The sequence below is a fragment of the Gadus macrocephalus genome, chromosome 8 (assembly GCF_031168955.1).
Source record: "Gadus macrocephalus chromosome 8, ASM3116895v1".
Taxonomy (NCBI): Eukaryota; Metazoa; Chordata; class Actinopteri; order Gadiformes; family Gadidae; genus Gadus; species Gadus macrocephalus.
In genome coordinates this window covers 9,570,199-9,588,617 of record NC_082389.1, presented here as the reverse complement: position 1 = coordinate 9,588,617, position 18,419 = coordinate 9,570,199, and the positions used below count along the sequence as shown (strand labels likewise).

General features: G+C 48.2%; 1 protein-coding gene and 1 long non-coding RNA gene across 3 annotated transcripts in view; one reads left to right on the top strand and one right to left on the bottom strand.

The window, feature by feature from the left end:
* LOC132462909 (enhancer of polycomb homolog 1-like) overlaps nucleotides 1–17,350 on the top strand; it is a 28,925-nt gene extending 11,575 nt beyond the window's left edge. For both annotated transcript variants that reach the window (XM_060058691.1, XM_060058690.1), the window contains exons 2-14: nucleotides 938–1,097; nucleotides 4,912–5,057; nucleotides 8,358–8,564; nucleotides 10,215–10,363; nucleotides 11,192–11,324; nucleotides 12,024–12,188; nucleotides 12,641–12,730; nucleotides 13,493–13,641; nucleotides 13,722–14,179; nucleotides 14,588–14,694; nucleotides 14,851–14,992; nucleotides 15,222–15,579; nucleotides 15,917–17,350. In XM_060058691.1, the coding sequence (XP_059914674.1) occupies nucleotides 998–1,097; nucleotides 4,912–5,057; nucleotides 8,358–8,564; nucleotides 10,215–10,363; nucleotides 11,192–11,324; nucleotides 12,024–12,188; nucleotides 12,641–12,730; nucleotides 13,493–13,641; nucleotides 13,722–14,179; nucleotides 14,588–14,694; nucleotides 14,851–14,992; nucleotides 15,222–15,579; nucleotides 15,917–15,989 (2,277 nt within the window). In that variant the 5' untranslated portion in view covers nucleotides 938–997 and the 3' untranslated portion in view covers nucleotides 15,990–17,350. The remainder of the gene's footprint in view (nucleotides 1–937; nucleotides 1,098–4,911; nucleotides 5,058–8,357; nucleotides 8,565–10,214; nucleotides 10,364–11,191; nucleotides 11,325–12,023; nucleotides 12,189–12,640; nucleotides 12,731–13,492; nucleotides 13,642–13,721; nucleotides 14,180–14,587; nucleotides 14,695–14,850; nucleotides 14,993–15,221; nucleotides 15,580–15,916) is intronic.
* Nucleotides 5,091–5,407, bottom strand: LOC132462911 (uncharacterized). The gene is made up of 2 exons (XR_009526927.1): nucleotides 5,303–5,407; nucleotides 5,091–5,266 (listed from the first exon to the last, which is right to left on the bottom strand). It is a non-coding gene; the product is annotated as an uncharacterized LOC132462911 (long non-coding RNA).
* Nucleotides 17,351–18,419: the final 1,069 nt, after the last annotated feature.

The following is an 18,419-nucleotide window of genomic DNA, read 5'->3' as shown; positions in this document are numbered from 1 at the left end:
GGAGATGTCTGCTCTTTCCGGTCACGATTTTGTGTTTTCATTAATATCTTCCCCAACCCCATATTAAATGCTGGTTCCTGTACACTGGGGTCGTAAATCGGTAAATTGTGTTCCAATAATTTTGCATTGTAAATCACATAGTTTACTTGCCAATCAAATCTTGGACCTATTCGCAACCTTGGTTAATAATGGCTATTAATAACAGACATTTAATCACTGTGAAATACATTCTCCTTAGGCCGTCCCATTGTACTACGTTCCATTGGGCCAAATGTCTGTCTGCGCGTGAAGCAGTTTAGCATGTGCACAGGACAGCTAGCGAGACTGTTGCTCTCGCCTCACATTCATAAACTGAAGCAAACCACGGCTTCTTTCCCCTACGTTGTGAACATGACTGCTGGCGTGATTTGTCTTTCACTTCGATTGTTGACGTCGGACTCGGACTTCAGTGATGTCGGCTCAACCCAGATAATCCAGGGCTCTGGCTGTAGCACCCACCTTACCCTACACTTTCAGCCTTGTCTCATCATGTAAACCTGCTGGGGTAGATTGTTGGGGCTCATTGATGGGTCCATTGATGGGTTCACCTGGTGACCTCTCATGGGTTCAGCACCTGGTGACCTGCTGGGTTGGGCACCTAGTAGGGACCTCTTCACTCTGGGCTTGGAGAGTTGTTATACCTCTGGACTAGGGGCCGTTGTATAATGTGGGCATGTAAGGCCATTTCAGGAGTGCGATTAATGGGCTGTAAAAATGTAAAAGCAAATATAATACACTTTGAAATGTATAATATGTTGATGCACAAAATAACAGTGATCATGGAAAATCTGAAAGTGTAGGGTGGCGGTCTTGGACCCGGGCCGTTCTAAGGTTCTCCTGATCAGAACAGCGCCCTGTGTGACCCGGTTCCTCCTCTGGTTCCTCCTCCTCCCCCCAGGAGCACCACCTCCAGCGCGCCATCTCGGCCCAGCAGGTGTACGGAGAGAAGAGGGACAACATGGTGATCCCGGTGCCCGAGGCGGAGAGCAACATCCCCTACTACGAGGCCTTCTACCCCGGGGACTTCAACATGCCAAAGCAGCTCATTCACATACAGCGTGAGTAGAGCCCTCAACCTCTGCATGGTGGAGACGTCAGGATCCTCCTCCTCATCATGAGGGTCCTCGTCAGAAGATCATTAAGATGTTCTTCATGGATGATCCATCAAGATGATGACCCTGATGACGGTTATGATGAGGGTCATGATGGAGGAGGACATTGCTTTTGCTCATAACAAATACCGCCTGCATGTAGCAAGGTATTTTAGATGAATTTTGAGGGAGGACTACTAGTTAAGACCGTGTGTGTGTGTGTGTGTGTGTGTGTGTGACCTCATGTAACACTGGTCTAAAGACCGCTTGGGTCGGCGTATCACAACTGACTGAAGAGTAATGGAACAATATTCTGTTTTAGTTGCTCTTTTCAGACTTGCTCTCTCTGCTGTTTGCGTGGTTGGCTTTTACTTTGAAAAGCCAAAGGGATCAGATGATTACAGTGAACCTGCTGAGGACGTCAGCTAGGAGTGCGTTATATCGGCCTATCCTAACGTATGACTTTATGTTTCACTTGGAGTCATGGGCTGTTGTCTTTACAGGACCCCTGTCTTTTTGGGCTCAGTATAGAGCAGGAGACTCTTTTAAAGTGTGTTAGTTTAGTTAAGACACTTTAACGGCCCTGTGTGGTTGTTCTGTCCGCTCGTCTTGAGGCCTCTTTAAATGTACTTTATCTTCTTTATAATCGCTGGATGTTTCCTAGTGGGGATGACTTAATAAAACCAGGACTGAGGTGTAAACTTGTTAGATGCTCCCTCTAGTTACTAGGTTAAGGTTATCTCATCACTATCAGCTTGCACAAGATAGAAAGTAGTTAGTTGCTGTGTGTGACTACTCACCACTTTCACTGCTTAATGATTACCTCATTTTAAGTACAAAGAATCACATTGATCAGTGGGTCAATGTGATGCAGCGTTTTTATTGACCCCCCTGGGCTAAAGAGACACGTGTGTTTCATATTTATCAATGGAATAATTTTTGGTCCATGATTCTTAGAAATGTTTCAGGGTGATCCCAGCCAAAGGTTCTGGGTTCAACGCCTTGAGTGTGCAAGCATACCTGCTCATTTAGGACACGCTTGGAAAACCTCTCTAGACGTAGTCTTCTGAAATGACTAGATGGAGTTGGGACTGGTTTCCTGTCCTAACAGTAAGATGGTTTAGTCCCTGTACTGGAGAGAAGGTACTGGGCGCAGGGGGAAGTCTCAGCTGTAGTACGGCCGGTCTCTGCTGACTGGTAGGAGGGAAGCACCCCAGCAATCGGGCAGCTTTATTCTCTTCATTGTGTGTCTTCATGTGTCTTGTGTTTATTCTCAACGGTGTGTTTTTGTGTGTCTTATGTTTATTCTCGATGGTGTGTCTTGTGTCTATTCTTTTCATGTTGTGTCTTGTTTAATGTTGTGTTTATTCTCTTCATGTAGTGTCTTTGTGTTTCCTGTGTTTATTCTCTTCGTGTTGTGTCTTGTTTATTAATTTTATTCTCTAAATGTTGTTACTACATGTTTTGGTAATTCTCACGAGAATTGTTTGTTGTTGTGTTTATTCTCATGTTGTGTCTTGCTTGTTCTTTATTCTTCTTCCTATGTTGTGTTGCCCTAGTGTTCTTATGTGTTTCAGATAGCCTTGTGGTGTGTGGACGTAGTTGAGGACAGAGTTGTATCTTCAGCTGAAGGCCCATGTCTGCGCATCCGATCTTGGTTGAGATTTTAAGTCAGACTAGCCCAGGTTCAGACTGTTGGGATGGGCTCGCAAATTCCAATCTTGTTGGCGACGAGTAGAAACTGAACAATGTGGATCCTTATCTCGATTTAAAAGGTGTGGAGGATTCAAAAAACTTTGACGGTGATATCGCATTGGTTGAGCTCTTATTTTGAAAGGGCAGGGGCTCCACAGACTGCAAGTCTACAACATGGCCCTGCTTTCTAAAGTGGTTCCGCCTGTTCTACTAAACCACGGTACTTGCAAAAAGGAAGAGGTTGAACGACGGCTAGGCAGGTGGAGCACTATATGCTCGCTAAGCTAGTTTAGCGCTACACGAACGATTGCTAGACAGAGAGGCCACTATCGTTTTTTTTACTCCATGGCTGTTCTGTCAGTGATATTACCATCCTTGAATAGGAAACGAAAGATGCAATCACTTAAAATTAGAACCGAAAGTGTCAACCATAACCACAGCCGAAACGTGTTGAGGGATCCCCATCTCTAGCCGCAATCAGTCGATATTTAACCAACTGGTTTCGTGTATTCAAGTATTCAAGTATTGGGCTGCTAGGCTAGTCCTAATGCTACACATGTGGGTGTTGCCATGGAAACGGGGATCATCATCACTCCCCCCATGATGTGGTCAGAGGAACTTGTTAAGTGAGACGTGATTAAAGATACGAGGTGGAGAGTTGGCATGTTGATGTGTTAGGATTTTACCTAGAGGGAGGCCAGGGGGGAGAGGGGGAGTGACGGGAATGCTGATGAAGGGGAGGCAGACTAGAAATACATTAAGGATGCACTGGTCCCATACTGCGAGGAGGGATGCACTGGGCCCATACTGGGAGGAGGGACCTGGTCCATACTGGCCCAGAGTGCCGTGGCTGGGGTCTGTGCACAGCTATGATACTCATCTTTCCTTTCTCGTCCAGCCCTTTTTGTGTAGTGAAACCCCAGCTTCCCATCAGCCAGGAGGGAATGGGTGATTGTCACCTCAGCACTGACTTGGGGGTTTGTTGTACCCTGTGTTACATACACATTACTATCCAGTGGTTAGTGGTGTGAAGGCCAGCGGGCGGATGCACACTCATGTCGGCAAACAGGGCTGTTAAATCAGATCAAGAATTTATTAAACACATGCAGTACAACGAAGGCCTTTGAAATCTTTATTTGAGTACAAAAGCCAAAAATCATTGGCGTCGAAACGGTATTCGGTATCGGCCCATCCAAAGATGTGGCGCAACCCTAGCATCCACCTTCTGATTGGTTAAGACTTCAGGAAGAACAGTTATTCTAGAACATGTTCAATGTGTTACTAAATACGGGCTGCTTGTACCTCGCTGTAGGTCCTGTGAGCCCCAGGGAATCTGAAATAGCCGGCGTAGAAAGGGAACTGACACTCTGGGCTGTTTAAAATCCCGGGCTAATCAATTTTCATAAATCCTGGACTGGAACTTCAAGCCCGTTCCGGCGGAAGCGGAGTTGACATCTTTGACATTTTATCCTCTTGAGTCTTTCCACACCCAAAGATGATCATTCTTGGCTTGTGATGATTTGTGTACAGAACCATATTTGGTCCATATGATTGTGTTGGAAACCAATGTGGAGTAGCAGGTTTCTAGAGAGGTGTGTGTGTGTGTGTGTGTGTGTGTGTGTGTGTGTGTGTGTGTGTGTGTGTGTGTGTGTGTGTGTGTGTGTGTGTGTGTGTGTGTGTGTGTGTGTGTGTGTGTGTGTGTGTGTGTGTGTCACTCCGGTCTGTATAAATCCTCAACCGCCTCCAACGTTAATTAAACTAAAGTCTGACGAGGTTTAAGCTTGTGTTGATGTTGAATACTAACTGCTATTGACGTTCATAAATGTTATGTAGTAATTTGCTACTCCCTCAGTTGTGAGAGGGTGCAGGCTAAGCTGAGGGAGGGCTAGGCTAAGAGAAGGCTAATATAAGGGACGCCATTGTTTGAGTACGAGCAAACTTCAAAGCGTTAGAGGTTTTCTCCATCACAACGATCTGGTCAATGTCTAAAAGTGGAGCGGTTCAGAACACCAGAGGTGCTCAGTGGGTTTGCTGGTCTGAAGCAGGACTTTAACCCGCCCCCCACCCCCCCCCCTGTTGTCTTCAGCTTTCAGCCTGGACACAGAGCAGCCCGACTACGACCTGGACTCGGAAGACGAGGCCTTCGTGGTCAAGCTTAAGAAGAAGATGGAGATCAGCTTCCACCAGTTTGAGGAGATGCTGGACCGCCTGGAGAAGGGGAGTGGACAGCAGGTGGGTCCTCTAGCACTAATCTAGCTCCATGTCTGGGGGGGGGGGGGGTGAGTTGTCCTTCTTTGATTGAACCAATAAGAACTGACCGTCTGATCAATATTAATTGATCGATTGCATAGAATCGTCCCCCTCAAAGCTGGCCATTTAAAAGGATCCCTAGGTGAGGTCAATTATTCGTGTGTGTTTCTGTACATGGATATCTTGAAAGCCTTCTAACCTGGTGATGTTCCTCAGTGGGACCAGACCTTCTGACCTAGTGCTGGTTCCTCAGTGGGACCAGACCTTCTAACCTGGTGATGTTCCTCAGTGGGACCAGACCTCCTAACCTGGTGCTGGTTCCTCAGTGGGACCAGACCTCCTAACCTGGTGCTGGTTCCTCAGTGGGACCAGACCTCCTAACCTGGTGATGTTCCTCAGTGGGACCAGACCTTCTGACCTGGTGATGTTCCTCAGTGGGACCAGACCTCCTAACCTGGTGATGTTCCTCAGTGGGACCAGTCCTTCTACAGGGTTTCCGAGGGGTTGTTAAAGGTATTAAAAGGTAGTGAATGAAATAGCCCAAATTAAAAAGTACGAGTATGAGTACTTGAGTACGTATGAGTTTTTCATTTTGTGTAATTTACGTGCAGGCCCATCTCCTTAAAATTACTAAAACTTGCGTGGATTTATTTTTAATGATGTCACGTGGTGCTTGCGCTGAAACAAACTGGATATACACGGCTGGCTTGCTGCCAAACCACTTCGTGAGTTTGCTTCTGTTAGTTCAAAGTCATTTGAAAGACAATAATGGGGAAATGCAAATTTTCGGACCTCTGGCTAGAGGAATTGATATTTAAAGACTTGTACATGTGCAGAATGATCGCAAAAAGAGCATTTGTTTGACTGGTTGCCATGGTTATCTTTGTGGTTAATTTGCAGTTGCGGTGTTAACTAGCGAAGTTGTCAGCTTACTGTTCCATTAAACTGTAATCAGAAAATGCAGTTATATGCTATAGACCCTATAGATCTGTTGTATAAAGGCTGGGACGAATTTCGAATTATAAATATGTACACTTTATGTTGAAAGTATAGACTGTCACGGTTCCCATTGAAACGAATGGCGCGGTGATTATTCTTCAAAACGAGAGCTGGTAAATTGCGAGTTTTGGGGCTCTAGAGTCAATAATGGCGACGCTATCGAAATTTTACCATTGTGGTCGTTTTCAGTTCAGACAGTCCCTAAGCTCACAGCTGAAAGACGACCGCTCATAGAAGCCAATGCAATTCACCATTCGCTAAAGACGGCTTGTTTGGATGAAAACAATGCTGTAGCTGGTTCTCTCGGTTAGTACACTGAATTGTTTCGCAACGATGTTTCACATTTGATCTATTGAACCGCAAACTCCGAATCTGCCAATTTTATATTTCCAACTTTACTGTAGTTCCTCCGTTTATATGCTTTACTCACAGGTGTGTGAATTGACCTGGATATGAAGCCTCCATAGTGCAAAATAACATTTGTTTCTAAAGAGAAGAGGGAGCTCTCCTCTCCGTTTTATATGCTTTACTCGGGTGTGTGAATTGACCTTGATCTTAAGCGTCCGTAGTGCAAAATAATACAACATTAGTTTTTTAAAGAGATAAGAAGGAGCTCTCCTCTTCGTTTATATGCTTTACTCACAAGTGTGTGAATTTACCTGGATATGAAGCGCATATCCAGCGTCCGTAGCGCACAGAATGTTATATTGTTTTGCGTAGCGCAAAATAATATAACATTCGTAATTTAAAGAGATAAGCTGAAGCTCTCCTCTCCTCTTGTTAAAAAAAAAAAGAAATTCAGCAGCAGCGGTCATATCTCAGCAGCTAGCAGCGCCGTACCGCCGCAGCTAGCTGCATATACTGTAGGGAAACACTGGAATGAGAAAAAGCATCATTATTAAAGGATTTGAATTGTTTTATTATGTTGGCAAGCAAGAAGTAGAATAAATGGGATAATCAGTCTTAATAAAACTGTTTGTGCAACCAACGGCACAACAAGACATGATTGCGGCTCTTGTCGCTCTCGTCTCTTTCTGCATTTGACATGCTTGTAGAGCGGGGAGTGACGTAGACTGATATTCCCTCTATAGTATAAGTACACTGGTGTGAATTTGCACTACGGTATCTATTTCGACATTACCGTGTGACCGGTAGACGGCCGCGTTTACATGGACACTTCTGATCGATTAGAAGTCGAAGAACAGTTCAATTGGAATAAAAAATGATCATATGTACGGCTCAATCGGAATACAATTATCTGATCGGAATATAATTCCATGCGGAATAGTAGAGGTGGTGTATTCCGCTATAATCGACATGTATACACTTATTCCGATTGGTTTGGGGTGGTTGCGGTAACTTTTATAACTAAGAGAGATGGCATCAGCAGCTGCAGTATTTCACAATTGGTCAGTCTGTACTTTTATGCATACCGAACTTGACCGCTGTCAAGGAAAGTGGATTCTTTGCCTGATTCACGTCTCTCTTAACACTCTGTAAGTAGTCCGGTGACTTATCAACCCCAGCGTGTCCGGTTTTCTTAGCGACGTCAACGTCTTTGGCAGACTATTTCTCTGCTGTTTTGGCACGAAGCTGTGTAATAATGTATAGAACGTCGCCGGTCATTAACGAAAATAATACCCTTCAGGGCGAAGCAAGACACCTCCGCATCGCGGCCCGGTTTGCCCTGTCGGGGCTTATTTACCCGATAATGACCTCCGTTCTGTACTACAACATTATCCCTTACCTATATCGTATAAGTCCAGACCAACATAACAGTTGTGCGAGAGAGACATACGAACGTAGGCTTACCACTTTTGTAAATGCCATAGGCCTATATACAGTACATTCAGATTCCATGATAGGAATAGATCTATTCCGATTTAGAAATCTAATCGGATCAGAAGTGTCCATGTAAACGCGGCTAGTGTTTACATGGACACCGGTACTACGCGGTACTTTTTCATGTAAAACCTTTACACTGTAGTAACAATATTTAACGAGGTAATAATAAATTTACTTCAACACTGGAAACAAAAACTCTCTGGCACTCTCTGTCTATGTCTACTTTGTGACATATTGATTAAAAACTATGGACCAAGTCCCGTTGGGACATCTTGATTAATCCAACTCCTATGGTCTCTCTCTCTCTGTCTCTCTTGAAGTCGTGCTGGTATTAAAAAAATATGGTGAAGGTATTAAAAAAGGTATTAAAAGGTAGTAAATTCAACTTAAGAATTCCTGTCTAAACTGTTCTAACCTTGTTCCTCTCCCCCTCCCCAGCTGGTGAGTCTCCCCGAGGCGAAGCTGCTCCTGAAGGAGGACGACGAGCTGATCCAGGAGGTGTTCGACTACTGGAGCCGCAAGAGGAAGGTGGGCAAGCCGGGCTGCCTGCTGGCCGTGGTGAAGCAGGAGAAGAGGGACGGATCCAGCACCAGCGACCCCTACGTGGCATTCAGGCGGAGGACCGAGAAGATGCAGACCCGCAAGGTGAGCGTCGACAGGCTTGAGAGTGATGGAGCTCATAGCCCCCCGCTGGGGTACGGGGGTCTCTCTGAGGGGCCAGACCAGCTGAGGTTTCTTTTCCTGGACATTTCCTTCATTTCTAAACAGAGTCAAACTTCTGCCTTGATTTTTCAACTGCTTTTTTTAGACTGATTGTGCCCCCAAGTGGCCAAAGGGAAAACTGCACATTATTAGAGTGGGCTGGGGAAAAGACAAATGGTATTCTGAAGAATGAGTCCTATTTCATCCAGATACTAAACATTTAATGGTGAACAATTGAATGGTCATCAAACAGGTCATTATATAGTTAAAGGTAATGAGACATTCCCATTTTGGATAGAGGTAATCCATGTTGAATGAATTTAATGGTATAGGCCTATATTGTTTATGAGGCATAATTTTCAATACGTTTTGTATTAGTGATACTAAATCTTGTGGTATTTTATGGTTTATGAAGAGCTATGATATATATATATATATATATATATATATTAGGGCCCGACCGATATTGATTTTTGAGTGCCGATGCCGATGCCGATTATTTTCAGAGAAAAATTACGATTACGATTTAATCGGCCGATTTAAAAAAAAAAAAAAAAAAAAAAAAAAAAAAAAAAAAACATATAAAACGTAGTTTTTGATACCTTAAATATACTTTAAACACTTTTGACGAATATGTGAATTGAATGCAGAACCTTTGAGTGTTTTAGAATACATTTACAGTCAAAAATGAGTGTAATGTAAAATGTAAAATAAATAACTAACTCCCAATGTGCTGCGCTCGTGAGCAGTGACTAACACGTGCGTGCTGAGCAGTATGGTCTCACCGTTAGAGTCTACAGTATAAAAAATTAACATGGCCTGGGACCTAAAGAAAAACAGGCACAACATGCTCAAACAACGCGTCTTGTGTACATTGGTGAGGTGAGCGCGCAGCTGCCTGAGCGAGCGTGCTTTCATGTTGTACGGTAAAATTCAATCTCCTCTTTTTTAATCCAGCTAAAGTTGTTAGTTAGCAAGGCGAGTAGGAGTGCAATCTGCAGGATACTAATCGCAATAACATTTAAAAAAAATAATAAAAAAAAAAAAATCGGTTGTAATCTGCGTCTTTTTGGCCGATGCCGATTATTTTCAAAAAGGCTATAATCGGCCAATTAAATCGGCAGGCCGATAAATCGGTCGGGCCCTAATATATATATATATATATATAATATGAGTTGTACTAAATCTTGTGGTAGGTTATTGTTTATGAAGAGCTATGATATATGTATGATATGAGTTGTATTACATTTTGTGGAATGTTATTATTTATGAAGAGCTATGAAATACATATATGAGTTGTACTACATTTTTTGGCATGTTATTATTTATGAAGAGCTATGATATGAGTAGTCTTAATCTTGTGGTTTTTTATATTGGATATGGTATAAGATGTGCTATGTATAATATATTGTTATAGTTACACTAATAGTTGTATGTTGGGGTCTGTATGGTTTAACAAGTGTTATGTATAATATATGTGCTGCAACAGTTATACTAAATGTTGTATGTTATGGTTTATGAAGAGCTCTGCTGTATAACGTACAGTATAACGTGTGTTGTAACAGTGATGCCTCCCTTGTGTGTCCCCCTCAGAACCGTAAGAATGACGAGGGGTCGTACGAGAAGATGCTGAGGCTGAGGAGGGACCTGAGCCGAGCCGTCACCATCCTGGAGATGATCAAGAGGAGGGAGAAGAGCAAGAGGGAGCTGCTGCACCTCACCCTGGAGATCTTCGAGAAGAGGTAGGACTCCCCACGGAGAGGACCCTGGCCAACAGCCTCCTAGTGCTCCTCTTCCTCAGACTCTCCTCCTCCTGCTCCTCTTCCTCAAGCCCGAGTCCTCCTAGCTCCTCTCCTCTTCTTCAAGCTCACCTCCTCTAGTGCTCCTCTTTCTAAAGCTCTCCTCCTCCTAGCTCCTCTCCTGCCCCTAGCTCCTCTCCTCCTCCTTGCTCCTCCTCTTAGCTCCTCTCCTCCTCCTTGCTCCTCCTCCTAGCTCCTCTCCTGCCCCTAGCTCCTCTCCTCCTCCTTGCTCCTCCTCCTAGCTCCTCTCCTCCTCCTTGCTCCTCCTCTTAGCTCCTCTCCTCCTCCTTGCTCCTCTCCTCCTCCTTGCTCCTCTCCTCCTCCTTGCTCCTCCTCCTAGCCCCTCTCCTCCTCCTTGCTCCTCTCCTCCTCCTTGCTCCTCTCCTCCTCCTTGCTCCTCCTCCTTGCTCCTCTCCTCCTCCTTGCTCCTCTCCTCCTCCTTGCTCCTCTCCTCCTCCTAGCTCCTCTCCTCCTCCTAGCTCCTCTCCTCCTCCTTGCTCCTCCTCCTTGCTCCTCTCCTCCTCCTTGCTCCTCTCCTCCTCCTAGCTCCTCTCCTCCTCCTTGCTCCTCCTCCTAGCTCCTCTCCTCCTCCTTGCTCCTCTCCTCCTCCTAGCTCCTCTCCTCCTCCTTGCTCCTCCTCTTAGCTCCTCTCCTCCTCCTTGCTCCTCCTCCTAGCTCCTCTCCTCCTCCTTGCTCCTCCTCTTAGCTCCTCTCCTCCTCCTTGCTCCTCCTCCTAGCTCCTCCCCCTCCTAACGTTGACACCTCCTCCAGGAACGTGATGTCTGACTACAGCGGGGAGGTGATGGCGGAGGTCCTGGCCCAGCAGGCCCTGGTCAAGCCCCAGATCATCCCCCTGGTCCCCATCGTCAACCAGTACCGCCACCAGGACCACCTGGACCTCAAGGTGAGAGCCCACACCCTACCAGAGTCTGCCTACCTTGTATGTGGTACGTCCTGACGCTAGTTTCAGAAGCTAAATCCAGACATGAACAGAGCAGGTGTCCATGTTCTCCTATGAGGGCGATCCGTCCCCACATCGGGGCCTGTGTGTGTCTCAGGCTGAGTAGTGCTAGTCCTGCCGTCTCATCAGAACCTGGTGGCGTTCGAAGCCCTGGTCTGCTGCCTGATCACTGGTGGGACTGCCTTCATACCTTGGACGGCGTGTGTCTTCGGAGACCCCTGGGTTGAAGCTCAGCTGTAATGGAGTCTGACAGCCACTGGTGTCCTCGCAGCGATCCTACGGGATATTGTCGCTTTAGCTTCGAGCGTTATTCCAATAAAACTCAATGAAACCCAATGAAAACTAAGACTATCAGTTGATCAAAACAAAGTGGAGCAGTGGTCTCCGCCAGCTCCCATCCAGCCAGGAAAAAGATCCCACTGGGAAATTCCTTTTTCCCATTTCATATTTTTTCCGAGGCCTGACACTCTCTCCGGGCCAGCTAGTCTGAACGGTTCAGACTGAGGATTTGAGTCGACTTCAGTTTCCAGACTCATTATCAGCGGTGGATAGAAGTCTCGCCTCAAGTTGGTTTTGATGTTTACTGTTGCCGTGGTAATGTCAAAGTGATAACCGTGCGTGCGGGTTTGTGTGTGTGTGCAGCCTGAGAAGGCGGAGGTCCCGCGGCAGAAGAGGAAGTACGAGAAGAAGCAGAAGGTGGTTGCCGCGGCGCCCGGCCTCCCCCACCACCCCGGCCCCGCCCTTTTCAACGCCAAGGACCTCAACCAGTACGATTTCCCCAGCTCGGACGAGGAGCCCTACGCCCAGGTACACTCTCTCACCCCAAATACTCAATATGTCAGCCCAAATACTCACTCTCACTCTCTCACCCCAAATACTCACTCTCACTCACTCATCCCAACTGCTCACCCTCACCCGGCTACTCACTCTCACTCTGCCCAAATACACTCACTCACTCATCCCAACTGCTCACCCTCACCCGGCTACTCACTCTCACTCTGCCCAAATACACTCACTCACACACTCGTCCCAAATACACTCTCACCCCAAATACTCACATTCGCACAACTCACCCCAATTTCACACCGTTAGTCACTCTCACTCACACACTGAGTGAGAGAGTCACTCACCCAAACGTTCAGTTCACCCTGACTACAGTCCCTCGCACTGGTAGACGTTCCTCCTCTGACCCCTGTGTGACACCTGTGTGACCCCTGTGTGACCCCTGTGTGACCCCTGTGTGACCCCTGTGTCTCCAGCTGCACTCTGGGTCCTCGGAGGCGGAGGAGGAGAACGACCCCGACGGCGTCTTCGCCTTCCGCAGGAAAGCAGGCTGCCTCTACAACACGGTAACCACGGCAACGCTCGAGTCAATCAACGTTCATTTATGTGGCACCGCAATCCTGGGTCAGACCTGGTCCAAGTGGTCCACAGTGTTTATCCCGGGGTCAGACCTGGTCCACGGTGATCAGACCTGGTCCACAGTGATCAGACCTGGTCCACGGTGATCAGACCTGGTCCACGGTGATCAGACCTGGTCCACGGTGATCAGACCTGGTCCACGGTCATCAGACCTGGTCCACGGTGATCAGACCTGGTCCACGGTCATCAGACCTCGTCCACGGTGGTCAGACCTGGTCCACGGTGGTCAGACCTGGTCCACAGTGGTCAGTCCTGGTCAGACCTGGTCCACGGTGATCAGACCTGGTCCACGGTGATCAGACCTCGTCCACGGTGGTCAGACCTGGTCCACAGTGGTCAGTCCTGGTCAGACCTGGTCCACGGTGGTCAGACCTGGTCCACAGTGCTCAGACCTGGTCCTGCTCCAGACCTGATTCACGTTGGTCAGACCTGGTCCACAGTGGTCAGTCCTGGTCAGACCTGGTCCACGGTGGTCAGACCTGGTCCACAGTGCTCAGACCTGGTCCTGCTCCAGACCTGATCCACGTTGGTCAGACCTGGTCCACAGTGGTCAGTCCTGGTCAGACCTGATCCACAGTGATCAGACCTGGTCCATGGGGCTCAGACCTGGTACATGGTGCTCAGACCTGGTCCACGGGGCTCAGACCTGGTCTTGGTCCAGGGTGCTGATCCCGGTCTCTGTCCCCCAGTCCCTCCAGGAGCGTGTTGGGTGCTGGCCTTGGACGGATCCGTCGGAGGGTGGGGTGGAGGACGGACGCTACCGCTACAGCCTCGCCACCCTCACCATCCCCCGACGCTGCCTGGGCCTGGCCCGACGGAGGATGGGCCGGGGCGGCAGGTAAGAACCCCAGCCCCCCCTCTAGTAGTCCGCCGCAGTGCCGCGATGGGACCCCCGTACTGACTGGTCCTGTGTTCCAGGGTTCTGCTGGACCGGGCGCACACGGACTACGACAACGTGTTCCACCGGCTGGACCCGGAGACCCTCCTCCTCCCCCCCTCCCGGGCGCCTCCTCGTCTCCTCCCTCCTCCTCCTCCTTCGCACTCGGCCCTCACAGAGAAACTCTCCAGTACCTCAGACACGAATACCTCGGAGCGCAGGAGCGCCTCCACCGCGCCCCCCGCCGGCTCCTCCTCCTCCTCCTCCTCCTCCTCCTCCTCGTTGTCGCGCTGCTCCTCAGACCTCAGTCACCTCCTGTTGAACATTAAGGCGTGCCGCTGGCGCCACTTCCGGCCTCGAACACTACCGCCGCACGCGCTGGCCGACGCCCACCCCCTCTTCAGACGCCTCAGCCGGGGTCTGAGGCGGCCCGGCCCGGACGGCGGCTCCCTGGGGGGCCCCGCGGCCCCTAGCAGGCCGGCCCCCCCTCCCGTCGTGGGTGAGTACCAGTGGACCCGGGGTTCTGCAGAACCTCCTCGTTATGGTTGACTCACTACAGCTGAGGTCGGGACTGTTGTCTTTGGCGGCGCAATGCTAGCTAGTATGTGCGTAGCGCTGGGCTAGGCTTAGCGCTAGCTGGTAAAAACTAGCAAGCCGACCATTAGCTGACCAAGCGATGTTTAGTTGTGTCGATGGAGTGCTAACTAGTGGGTGCCAAGCAGTTCAGAGGTCGATAGCTAGTTGGTACCGCGCTAGCTAGTTTGTGCGTTGCCTTGGACTTTATGTGTGTGTATTTATGTGTGTATCTTGACTGTGTGTGTGTGTGTATCTTGACTGTGTGTGTGTGTATCTTGACTGTGTGTGTATCTTGACTGTGTGTGTGTGTGTGTGTGTTTTTTTGCTCCAGCGCTAACAGCAGAACAGTACCAGCACCACCAGGACCAGCTGGCCCTCATGCAGAAGCAACAGCTGGAGCAGCAGACGCACAGCAGCACCGCTGCCCACAGCGCCCCTGTGAGTCTTCCCTTCGCTGTCATTTCTCTCTTCTTTTGTCATTTGTCTCTGACTCTTTCCTTTCCTTCTTTGCTTGTCATTCCAACCATCACCTAACCCCTTCCCTCTCCCTCTCTCTCTCCCTCCCCCTGTGTACGCTGTGGTCTCTCGCCCCAGGGCCTTGTCTCCAAGACGTTGGACGTAGCTAGCGCCCAGCTGGCTGCATCGGCGCTGCTGACCAGCGAGCAGGTGCTCGCCTTCAAGGCCAAGGAGGACACGCCTCCGGGGGGCGGAGTCAATGGCGTCCTGCCTCCCTCAGGTAACCTTGACGACCCGAACTCCCTGACCTTTAGACCAAACCAAACGCCGGCTTAGCGGAAAAAACCGGAGTCCAGAGGGACTGACCGAGCCTCTGGTCTTAGTGGTTAAAGGAGATACTCTTTAACATACTCTACGTATGCGTGTTCCGGATATGGTTTACTAATTACCAACCTCTCTTTCCGCCATCTCAACCTCTCCCTCCCCTCACCCTTCACCCCCGGCTCCAGGTGTTTTCAAAGGTCTGGTCCTCCAGAGCACAGCGTCCCCCGCCCCTCCCTCCAACACCGCCACAAGCTCCGCCTTCCTCCATCCTGGCAACGCCCTAAACTCCGCCCCCAGCTCCAATAACAACGGCACCAGCCACGGTGTCATGCCCAACGCTACCACGGCAACCACTCAGGTGCTGCTAGGCAACAACAACAGTCTCCGCCTGGCGTTGCCCAACGCCAAGCGGCCCCACGGCCACGCCCCCCGGACACTGAGCAGCGCCGTGACCACGTCGGCCCTAAAGCTAGCCGCCGCCGCCAACTGTCAGAAGAACAAGGTCCCCGCCAACTCGCCCTCGCCCATGGACCTTGTGCCCAGGTAGGACCAGGTGCCGAGGTGGGACCTAGCATCTTGGGGTTTGAAGCCTTTTTGAGATAGGAAGCTAGCTATAATAAAATAAAATACTTTTAAACTATTGGGACTTTTAAACTATAAGTGAGCTAGCTTGACATTGGAGCTAACTTGTGATGCGCTAGCTTGGTTGTAGAGCTAGCTTGGAGTCAGAGAAAGCTTGCGATGACAGTAGCTTGGCATTAGAACTTGCTTGGTGTTGAGAGCTATTCTTTGCATTTGGAATTGGAGTTTGACGTTAAAACAACTTACATGCTAGCTCTGATGTAACTTGCTCACCGTCTGTCCTGCATTTGATCTTCAGGGAGAACCACGATCAAGACCAGCCTGCGCTGAGCAGCCTATCAGAGAACACGTTGGCCATGGAGGTCACGTAGCCCCGCCCCCCAGGCCACGCCCACCTTAGCTCCACTCTCTTCCTGGTTGGCCCTGGAGATGCACTGCGCCTTTTAAGAGCCAAGAGTCCAGGCTGCTGGGTGGGGACGGGGTGGGGGGGGGGGGTTCGCACGGACACACACACAAACACGCCGTCTCCACGGCAACCGTTTCGGGACTTAATTGCAATGCTCGTCTGGTATGTTTTTTGTTTCCCCCTCCCTAATTGGTTACTGTTGATAAGAGATGGATGTGTGTAAATTATTACCTTGGAGACGATATGTACAGAAATGCATATTTGTAAAGCCCCCACCCCCCACCCCCTATTGTATATAACATTACTTGAATACAGAACTGTTCATCTGTGAGGTTTGCACTCGGATGTCAGCGAAAGAACAAATATCAAATTTAAAATCGAAAATTCGTTAAACTGCAACGTGTGTGCGTCAGCGTGTCTGCGACTGCGTGTGTAACAGCGTTTATGTGTGTGCGTCAGTGTGTACGTGTGTGAGTGCGCATGTGTGTGTGCGTGAAAGCGTGTGTGTGTGCCTGCCACAACGGTCTGTTGTATTTATTGTGCGTGTTTACGAGCCGTTCTTCCTTTAGTCCCTCTTGTGTTCTCCGTGCCGTCTGTGTTTAGCACTAGGTGTATCCGTCTCCCTGCGTTAGTCTGTATGTCGTGAGGGGAAGGCCTGGTCCTCGTCTCCTGTCGGTCCGTTTTGTTCGTGTTGAGTCAGTGATGACGTTGCGTTTATCAAGGTTCTGAGTGACGGAAGGGCCCCTCCCCCCCGCACGCACCGTAATGGAACAGTCCATCTGTGGCGTGAAGTTTGGCAGTTGGTTTAATCGGTTTCCCACACAAGCTCTTCCATCGTAAATTATTCCAGAGACGAGAAACAAAGCGTCGGGAAATTGAGTCTGGTTCCCTGAAGACTTGGCTGCTTCTGACGTATCTAAGCACTATGATTCATCTATTTAGATTTATTTTTTATTGATGCTGCTTGTTTGTATGATTTTGGGTTTTGTTTTTTTCTGGTCTGTGCCAGTCGGCACTTTTCTACCCTCAAGGATAACCCCACCGTCACATCCACCTCATTTTGTGAAAAAGATATTTTTGTAAGAAATGTTTTGCTATGATTGTATGTCTCCTCCTCGAAGAAAAAGTCACTCTTCTGTCACTTGTCAATCTAAAAAAAAAATGTAAGGGAGAAAAATCGCAGTACTTGTCTCGACATTAATCATCATTCCAGTTTTGACGTAATACAAAATGAAATAAATAAACAAATGTATTAAGTGAAACGACAAAAAAAAGTTTAACAAACTGATTATTTTTCCTTGCTTTTGGATGTCTGAAGGCCGGGCAGACGCTAGTGGAATCTGGTGCCTTCTTTGGAAAAAAAGATTCAATAAACTCCATGCCCTCTCTTCTGTGAAGAGTTTGGTTCTGAACTAACAAACGTGTGCGTTGACTTTCTCTGGCTCCTCAGTTTCCATGTCTACGCCCTTCACTACCCTGAAAACCAGCAGGCCTTTAAGATTCTCCCTAAAATGAAGCAAAGGTTCCAGATTGTTTTGTTTGTCTTCATCTGGTGGGCCTTCGTTTGATTTTACAAGGCTGATATTTACAACATCACGAAAGCTGACCGACCCATGAGTGGGGTCGAAATAACTAAGTCTGATGCATCTACAAAAGGGTTTATCCATGAAGCATGACTCATCTAGAAGTCCAGATCAGCTTCCCATGAATAGAATTACATGAATCATCTAACTTGATTCCCAGACTTGGCCATGTCTATTGTCTAACCCCTTTATCTGATAATGATCCTCTCTTGGAGGGCTATGGGTGGGTTTGGATGTATTGCTCAATGGCTAAGTGGCAGAAACGTAAGCGACTCAAGCGTTCCTATATTGTCGAAATACTGGAGTTCATCCTCTGGATAAAGAAAAGAAACGAAATCCCGTTTGATAGCAACGTAGGTGCAACATTCTCGTTGTATCCCCATAAAGCAGCGGCTGAGATGCGCCCATCCTCGAGACGGTACCGTAAGACATTCATGTTCCCTCAGAGCGTAGTACGCCGGTACTGTGCTGACCTCTAGCGGCTTCACCCCCGAAACATGCATGGTATGTCGCTTCACTAAGTTGCTGGGCAACACTGACGAGCTTGCGGTTGGTTTGAATGCCGTTGGAGAGATAAAAATAATAGTTTGTAGGAATTATACCTGCTGCCAGTACGGTTCATATTATACATATACTTTATTTTCAAACTTTAAATGTCTTAACAGTTGTATAAAGCGTATTATATCAGGTCTGGAGAGAGCGGTTGCCGGTGTGATTCCGACCGTCCCATCATGAGGCAATATCATCCCACTGCAGACACCATAGATATATATAGAACTATTATAGTTGTTATTATATATTTAAGCAATAGA